This window comes from Diospyros lotus, unplaced genomic scaffold (assembly GCF_014633365.1).
Source record: "Diospyros lotus cultivar Yz01 unplaced genomic scaffold, ASM1463336v1 superscaf1, whole genome shotgun sequence".
NCBI lineage: Eukaryota > Viridiplantae > Streptophyta > Magnoliopsida > Ericales > Ebenaceae > Diospyros > Diospyros lotus.
The window spans coordinates 1872827-1882354 of record NW_026267104.1 but is presented as its reverse complement, the minus strand read 5'-3'; the positions used below and the strand labels follow the sequence as shown (position 1 = coordinate 1882354).

Below are 9528 nucleotides of genomic sequence, written 5' to 3'. Positions count from 1 at the left end.
CCGGGAAGCTGTGAAATAAAGAATTAAACAATGAGTTCCTCGAGCAGAGATTAATGTTTCGATGCAAAGCCATGTTGCTCTCACGTGTGTTATTCTTTCTAATTAATGTCAGTCATCGGCTGGCTCCTCGAAAGTTGACTTCACTTGCAGAGCACATCTTTTCGTATGATCCATCTCTGTCTGCAGATCCCAGTCAGAGAGTGGAAATTCAATGAGCCACAGTCGACTGATATTTCATGCCTTCGTCTGTCTTACCGTGTGAGATCTTAATCAATAAGCTAGAGGAAAGAAGGTGACTTTGCATAAAAAGATACATACAGTTTCAATTAATGCATTACCATGAATCAAATACGATAAGAGATTTGCCGGTAAGTGAATACAAATAGACTATGAAGGCCCTAATTAAGTCTGACCTCTGGTAACTAAGATTAATTAAAACTGAGATAATTCTCACTTTGTGATTTACGCTTTCCACTGGTTACTAGCTAATTAATGTCCAGCAAAACAACTTGGACGGAATAAGAAATGGTCAAATCTTAGGAATTGACGAGGTAATGTATGATGCACTGCTAACAATATATCCGTGCTTCGAGGAACAGATTAAAGACTGAAAATCTGTATTCATGATGACAGTTTACTTGGGTGTGCCTAGAAAGGTTTTTCCATTCATAAATTAAAATTGGGCATTCAAGATATATAACATTGGCAAGTGTGGGACAGTAGTGAAGGTTGGTACTCAAATTGAGGGCATGCAAAAGACCATGATTGTATTTACCGATGCATAACATGTATCTAGAGGCATACGTGTAGTACAAATTTATATATCAAAGAGTTTTCGGCAAAGTTGCATTTTTGAAAAAATATTCATTGTAAGTGTGATATTGCGTCAATATATGCTATATATTGTGGTATCACAAAACTAATTATATGTTATCATAAATATATGGCATAGATGAGGATAAAGTCTATATTTAATGCATAAAAGAATTAATAATGATTATTATTCAAGATGGTAATGCTTATAATTGACTTTCATATTCTTCTCTATATGATGATATAGTACCACAATTACATTAAATGTTTTCTCTTCCGCCTCTGTGATAGGTGTTGCCTTTCATTATCTTTCTTGGGAGTGAAACAATATTTTGTTGATCATCATCCCAAATTTATTTGGGTTGCATGAGAATATTTAGCTACATTTGATAATTAGCCTTATGCAATTTTGGCATTAGGATCTTTGTGTGTTAGTGTTACGTAAATTTAATAGATTCATAAGAAATCTTATTTTTTCGTCACGTGTTCTACTATTAAAAGTGTAATTTTTATCTACATAACTTTGAACAATTTTACTTAATTTTTAATGTTTTAATTTAATTTAACAAAATTTTCAATCAATTAATATATCGTATTTTTACTAAAGTTGCCACTTGCAGAGGGCTTTTAATATATATACACACACACATACCAGTTTCATTCTCAAGAGGTCGTCTATACAAGGGAGCTAGCTCCAAGTCTAAGATCACACAAAGCGTTGCCTCAATCGATCTCCTTCCATCTCAACAGTCTTAATTCTCACTTCTCAGCATGGCAGTTTCCATTGCTTCTTCTCAGCAGCACCACCTTCCCAAAACCAACCCTAATGCTGAACAAGAACACCAAGAAGAATATCAGAAAACCTACCAAAAGTACTCAGATTTGCTCCAAACTCTTCCCAGAGCCAAAGGCTGGATGACTGAACATCTTGTGCAGTACCAAGGCCACTGGCTAACCCCCTGCTTTGCCCTGAAATGAGCCTTGTTATTGAAAAACCACTTCAAGGCCAAGCCCTCCCACATTTTCTTGGCCACCTTCCCAAAATGTGGCACAACATGGCTCAGAGCCCTCATCTTTGCCACCATGGACAGGTCCCTCTACAACTTATCCACACATCCTCTGCTCACCACTGGCCCTCATGCTTGTTTCCCTTTCTTGGATGCATCCATTTGTCAAAACCTTCCCATCCATACCAATCTTGAGCTTCTTTCTTCGTCGTCTCGGCTCTTTTCGACCCACTTCCCTTTCGACCTATTGCCGGAGTCTATGACAGCATTCGTCTATACAAGGGAGCTAGCTCCAAGTCTAAGATCACACAAAGCGTTGCCTCAATCGATCTCCTTCCATCTCAACAGTCTTAATTCTCACTTCTCAGCATGGCAGTTTCCATTGCTTCTTCTCAGCAGCACCACCTTCCCAAAACCAACCCTAATGCTGAACAAAAACACCAAGAAGAATATCAGAAAACCTACCAAAAGTACTCAGATTTGCTCCAAACTCTTCCCAGAGCCAAAGGCTGGATGACTGAACATCTTGTGCAGTACCAAGGCCACTGGCTAACCCCCTGCTTTGCCCTGAAAGGAGCCTTGTTATTGAAAAACCACTTCAAGGCCAAGCCCTCCCACATTTTCTTGGCCACCTTCCCAAAATGTGGCACAACATGGCTCAGAGCCCTCATCTTTGCCACCATGGACAGGTCCCTCTACAACTTATCCACACATCCTCTGCTCACCACTGGCCCTCATGCTTGTTTCCCTTTCTTGGATGCATCCATCTGTCAAAACCTTCCCATCCATACCAATCTTGAGCTTCTTTCTTCGTCGTCTCGGCTCTTTTCGACCCACTTCCCTTTCGACCTATTGCCGGAGTCTATGACAGCATTCGTCTATACAAGGGAGCTAGCTCCAAGTCTAAGATCACACAAAGCGTTGCCTCAATCGATCTCCTTCCATCTCAACAGTCTTAATTCTCACTTCTCAGCATGGCAGTTTCCATTGCTTCTTCTCAGCAGCACCACCTTCCCAAAACCAACCCTAATGCTGAACAAAAACACCAAGAAGAATATCAGAAAACCTACCAAAAGTACTCAGATTTGCTCCAAACTCTTCCCAGAGCCAAAGGCTGGATGACTGAACATCTTGTGCAGTACCAAGGCCACTGGCTAACCCCCTGCTTTGCCCTGAAATGAGCCTTGTTATTGAAAAACCACTTCAAGGCCAAGCCCTCCCACATTTTCTTGGCCACCTTCCCAAAATGTGGCACAACATGGCTCAGAGCCCTCATCTTTGCCACCATGGACAGGTCCCTCTACAACTTATCCACACATCCTCTGCTTACCACTGGCCCTCATGCTTGTTTCCCTTTCTTGGATGCATCCATCTGTCAAAACCTTCCCATCCATACCAATCTTGAGCTTCTTTCTTCGTCGTCTCGGCTCTTTTCGACCCACTTCTCTTTCGACCTATTGCCGGAGTCTATGACAGCATTCGATTGCAAGTTTGTGTACGTTTGCCGCGACCCGAAAGATGTGCTTGTTTCCAAGTGGCTCTTCATGAACAAACTAAGGCCTAAAGAGCTGCCACCCCTTTCACTAGAAGAAGCTTTTGAGTTGTTCTGTGAAGGGGTTTCACACTATGGACCCTATTGGGATCATGTCTTGGGATATTGGAAATTAAGTGTTGAAGTCAGGTTTTTCTAGATACTCCTAAGTTAGATTAGAATATTTGTAATGATATTTGGCTGTGGAGGGTTAGTAAAAAGGAATGGATGTCCTTGTTTTATGGAAAGTTTTTTATAAGGGTTGCTAAAGGGAAAGTTGTAATAGGTATGGCTCCTCCTTAAATTATGGGATTATGTCTTTTGTGTATATATATAAGCAAGTATCAATGAGGCATTATCAAGTTCTGAAAAACAGGAAAGTGTGCTCCTTCCTTTCTATGCTATAATTCTAACAAATGGTATCAGAGCTGTCTTCTTGAGGGATCTGTGAGGAAAATTCTGAGAGTGTTTGTGAGGTGAGAGATCAAACACTTGAGAGAGTGAGATGGCTTCCAGCAATTTCCTAGGGACGAGTCCTCCAATGTTTACAGGAGAAAATTATCACATATGGGTGATAAAGATGAAGGCATACCTCAAGGCTTTAAATTTGTGGGATGCAGTGGAAGTAGGAGCAGATCCTCCGCCTTTGCTGCCTAATCCAACAATGGCTCAGATTAAGAATCATGAAGAACAGAAAGCTAAACAACCAAAGGCTCTCACATGCATTCATTCAGCACTGTCAGATGTTATCTTCACCAGAATAATGACTTGTGAAAGTCCTAAGGAAGCATGGGAAAAGCTAAGATCAGAATTTGAAGGAAGTGACAGGGTAAGGGCTGTTAAACTCCTAACTTTAAAACGTGAATTTGAAATGCTAAGGATGAAAGAAGGTGAAACGGTGAAAGATTATTCTACTAAGCTCATGGAGCTTGTAAATAAGATAAGGCTGTTTGGAGAGACTTATGAAGATAGTAAGGTGGTAGAAAAAATTCTAATCAGTTTGCCAGCAAGATTTGAGTCCAAGATTTCAGCCATTGAGGAATCTTGTGATCTCAAGACTTTAACAATTGCTGAGTTGATTAGTAAACTGCAAGCACAAGAGCAGAGAACAAGTATAAGGGAGGAAGAAGTATCTGAAGGGGCATTTCAAGCCAGGCATAAAGGGAAACAGCCTGCTAAAGACTCAAAACAGCCTACATCAAACAAAGGAGGTAAAGGAAAAGGTATTATGGGGTCCAAGGAATTTGGAAAAAATGGCAAGTTTCCACCGTGCAACACTTGTCAAATGACCAATCATCTGGAGAAGGATTGTTGGTACAAAGGAAAACCTCAAATAGAATGCAAGTTTTGCAAAAAGCCTGGTCACATAGAAAGAAATTGTAGGGCCAAGCAAAGTCAATCTCAAGGTCAGTCCACACAACAAGCAAATTTTATAGATGAGCAGGAGAATGAATCTGCTAGTCTGTTTATGGCTTTCCAGGAAACACAAAACTCCTATAAGCAGACTTGGTTTATTGATAGTGGCTGCACTAGTCACATGTCCAAAGATGAGCAGATTTTTTCCAATTTAGATAGGTATGTGAAGACAAGAGTAAAGCTTGGAAATGGACAGGTGGTTCAAGCAGAAGGAAAGGGTTCAGTGGCAGTATACACTAAGCAAGGTACTAAATACATTCATGATGTGCTATTTATACCTTGTTTAGCTCAGAATTTATTAAGTGTAGCTCAAATGCTTGCAAATGGGTACTCATTATCATTTAAAGGGAAATTCTACTATATTTATGATCCTCATGATTGCTTGATTGCTAAAGTGGTTATGGTTGACAAGGCTTTTCCTTTAAACTGGAATGTTGTTGGTGATAGTGCTAATTTTGCAAAGATAGATGAATCTGTGGTATGGCACAGAAGGTATGGGCACTTTAATTTGGCTGCTTTGAAATATATGCAAGCAAATGATTTAACAAGGGACCTACCTGAAATCCAAGTGACTAGTGATGTGTGTGGTTCTTGTCAATTTGGAAAAATGCATAGACAAACATTTCCTGCTAGTGCAACATGGAGAGCTAAGGAGAAATTAGAGTTAGTGCACACAGATGTTTGTGGACCAATGAGCACAGAATCATTAAGTCAAAACAAGTATTTTGTGCTCTTTATTGATGATTTCACTAGAATGACTTGGGTATATTTCTTGAGAAGCAAAGGGGATGTCTTTTCTGTGTTTAAGAAGTTTAAGACTATGGTTGAGACTCAAAGTGGATGCAAGTTGAAGGCTTTGAGATCTGATAATGGGAAGGAGTATACTTCTCATGAATTTGAGAGGTTTTGTGCAGATTTGGGTGTTAGTCATCAACTAACAGTGAGCTACTCACCACAGCAAAATGGAGTTTCAGAGAGGAAGAACAGAACTGTTGTGGAAATGGCAAGGTGCATGATGGTGGAAAAGAATTTGCCTTTGAATTTCTGGGCAGAGGCTATTCATACAACAGTGTATTTACTCAACAGGCTGCCTACTAGATCAGTGGATGGGAAGACTCCAGTGGAAGCTTGGTCAGGGTTAAAACCAACAGCCAAACACTTGAGGACATTTGGTTCAATTTGCTATGTCCATGTGCCCTCTGCAAAGAGAAGCAAGCTAGATCAGAAGGCTGAAGTGGGAATTTTCTTGGGCTATTCATCCATGTCAAAAGGCTACAGGATTTATAATATGCAAAGTCAAAAGGTTTATGTGAGCAGGGATGTGGTGATTGATGAGTCTCTACATTGGAATTGGGACAAAGGTCTTGCTGAAAAAGACAAAGTTTTCTTGCAGAAAACTGAAGAGAAATCTGATTCACCACAACTTTCTGTTTTGACTTCTAGAATGAATTCTGACAAGGCTGCTGATTCCCCTCCTGATTCTCCTATTCTCAAGACAAAATCATTGTCTGAGGTATATGAGAAATGCAATTATGCAGCCTTGGAGCCTTCCTCCTTTGCTGAAGCAGTAAAGTATGAAGAATGGAGATTGGCAATGCAGGAGGAGATTGATATGATAGAGAAAAATCATACTTGGCAGCTTGTGGACAGACCTGGAGTAAGAAATGTGATAGGGGTGAAGTGGATTTTCAGGACAAAGTTGAATCCTGATGGCTCTATTCACAAGCACAAGGCTAGACTTGTTGTCAAGGGATATTCACAACAAACTGGTGTAGATTATGGTGACACGTTTGCACCAGTTGCAAGGCATGAAACTATAATGTTGCTATTAGCTTTGGTTGCTAACTTGAAATGGGAAGTGTATCACTTGGATGTAAAGTCAGCATTCTTGAATGGTGAGCTGCAGGAGGAGTTATTTGTTGAGCAACCAGAAGGGTTTCAGGTTTCAGGGATGGAGAACAAGGTTTACAAGTTACAAAAGGCTTTGTATGGCCTGAAACAAGCTCCTAGAGCCTAGTACAACAAAGTAGACTCACACCTGCTGCATTGTGGTTTCACAAGAAGTGAAAATGAAGCTACACTCTATGTTAAAAGGTTTGAAACTGGAGAATTGTTAATCTTATCTATCTATGTTGATGATATGTTAGTAACTGGAAGTAATTCAAGGCTGATTGCTGAATTCAAGAAGGAAATGGAAGCTGTATTCGAAATGTCAGACTTGGGGCTTATGACCTACTTTCTAGGGATGGAGATTAGCCAATCATCAGCTGGCATCTTCATTTCCCAAAGAAAGTATGCACTTGATTTGTTGAAGAAGTTTAATATGGAAATGTGTAAATCTGTTGCTACACCTCTGGCTCAAAATGGAAAGCTGTCAAAAGCAGAAAAGGGTGAAGATGTGGATCCTAGCCATTATAGAAGTTTGGTGGGAAGCCTCTTGTATTTAACTGCTTCAAGACCAGATATCATGTTTGCAGCAAGTGTGTTGTCCAGGTATATGCAATCACCTGGTCAGGTTCATTTAGGGGCAGCTAAAAGAGTCCTAAGGTATGTCAAAGGTACTTATGATTCTGGAATTTGGTATACAACAGCAGAAAATGGAAAGCTGCAAGGGTTTTCTGATAGTGACTGGGCAAGATGCCTTGATGACATGAAAAGCACCACTGGTTATGTATTTTCTATGGGTTCAGGAGTTTTTTCATGGGTTTCAAGGAAGCAAGATGTTATTGCTCAGTCAACTGCAGAAGCAGAGTACATAGCTGCTGCTACTGCTGCTAACCAAGCCATTTGGTTAAGGAAGGTTTTGGCAGATTTGTTTCAAACTCAACATGAAGCTACTGTCATTTAAGTTGACAATAAATCAGCCATTTCAATGACTAAAAATCTAGTGCAACATGGGCGTACAAAGCACATAAATGTCAGGTTTCATGCCATCAGGCAAGTTGAAAAAGAAGGTGAAGTGCAGCTGATTCATTGCAGCTCAGAAAACCAACTTGCAGACATTATGACTAAGTCACTTGCAGCTGGAAGGTTTGAAGATTTAAGGGTCAAACTGGGAGTCTCCAAGAAAAATCATGAGGAGGAGTGTTGAAGTCAGGTTTTTCTAGATACTCCTAAGTTAGATTAGAATATTTGTAATGATATTTGGCTGTGGAGGGTTAGTAAAAAGGAATGGATGTCCTTGTTTTATGGAAAGTTTTTTGTAAGGGCTGCTAAAGGGAAAGTTGTAATAGGTATGGCCCCTCCTTAAATTATGGGATTATGTCTTTTGTGTATATATATCAGCAAGTATCAATGAGGCATTATCAAGTTTTGAAAAACAGGAAAGTGTGCTCCTTCCTTTCTATGCTATAATTCTAACAGTAAGTTTAGAATCACCCAACAAGGTTTTGTTCCTCAAGTATGAGGATTTGAAGAGGGAGCCATTGGCGAACCTTAGAAGATTGGCTGAGTTGATGGGCCAGCCTTTTACAGTGGAGGAAGAGCAAGAAGGGGTAGTGGAAGCCATAGTTAGACTGTGTAGTTTTGAGAGTTTGAGCGGTTTGGAGAAGGGCTTGTTGTCGATAACCGTGAGTTCTTTAGGAAAGGAGAGGTTGGAGACGGTCGAAGTTACTTGACCAGGGAGATGATGCAGCGGCTAGACCGGCTGACGGAGGAGAAGTTGGGTGGTTGGGGTCTGAGTTTTGGTGCATGTGCATCTCCGGCACCGTAGCGGGTTGTGAGAAGATTTTTCTTAGTAGTTTTCATGTAATGGCTTCTCGTTTTCTCTTATTTTTTATGTTCAAATTTCTATTTGATTGACATTTCCCATAATTCAATACACAGAAGGGAGTAGTGATTTGATAAAAGGAGTGCCGAATGCTTCAGTCATGCACGCACTTCATTTATGCTTCAGTCTACCTCCTCGACCTACCGGATTTAATACAGTAATTATTCAAGACATTAAAAAAAAAAAAAAAAAAAAAACTTACTAAGAATCATAATATCTCCTCTTTATCAGTTTTAAAGTTATAAACCATAAGACAAACAACTATTCAAATAATTATTAAATATTAAGACTTAACACCAAAAAATCAAACTTTTTAATGTTTTTTGTGATTTTATCTAAAAAAATTAATTTTGATAATAAGGTCTTAATTTGATTGACTGGTTTCAATTTTATCCATAACTTCGATCCGATTTGAGAGGCATATGCGTCCGCTAACATGACATGTCACATGAGGTTGATCTAGAAGGTGGAGACGGTGATGGAGGCCAATCTAGAATCTTGAAACTTGATGACCAATCGTTGACGTTGATGGAGCCGGCTTAAGCCACCGATGACGAGGGCGAGATAGCCAACAAATGACGTCATTGGCTAGCAAGAGCAAAGGATTGTCGATCGCTTTCTATGAGGTGGTCGTGAGCAAGAGAAGCCCAAATCGATGGTCGATCCATCTTTCAAATCGATCATCATTGCCGTGAGTAAGAGATGGATGTGAACAGGAAGACGTCCAGATCAATCACCACCTCTAGCTTCTACATCAATTGTCACCGTTGTCATTCTTGTCTGCTTCATTCTCTATGTGTGTACATATATGTTATATATATATATATTTAACATTATTTTATTTTTTTTACATGTGTGCATGTCAAATTCACTCAAAATATTTTAAAATGTCAGTTGGCGTGCCACGTAACGAGCGCACCCGCACACGCCTCTTGAATCAGATTCAGATTTTAAATAAAATTACAACCAATCAATCAAATCAAAATCTTATT

At 39.8% G+C, this 9528-nt stretch overlaps 1 protein-coding gene across 1 annotated transcript; it reads left to right on the top strand.

Moving 5' to 3' along the window:
- Window positions 1-2189: 2189 nt before the first annotated feature.
- Window positions 2190-8479, top strand: LOC127793125 (cytosolic sulfotransferase 17-like). Its single transcript, XM_052323909.1, is given in 5 exon segments — window positions 2190-2721; window positions 2802-2958; window positions 3115-3483; window positions 8129-8313; window positions 8316-8479. Coding segments are annotated over 5 exon segments (1407 nt in total).
- The last annotated feature ends 1049 nt before the right edge of the window (window positions 8480-9528 follow it).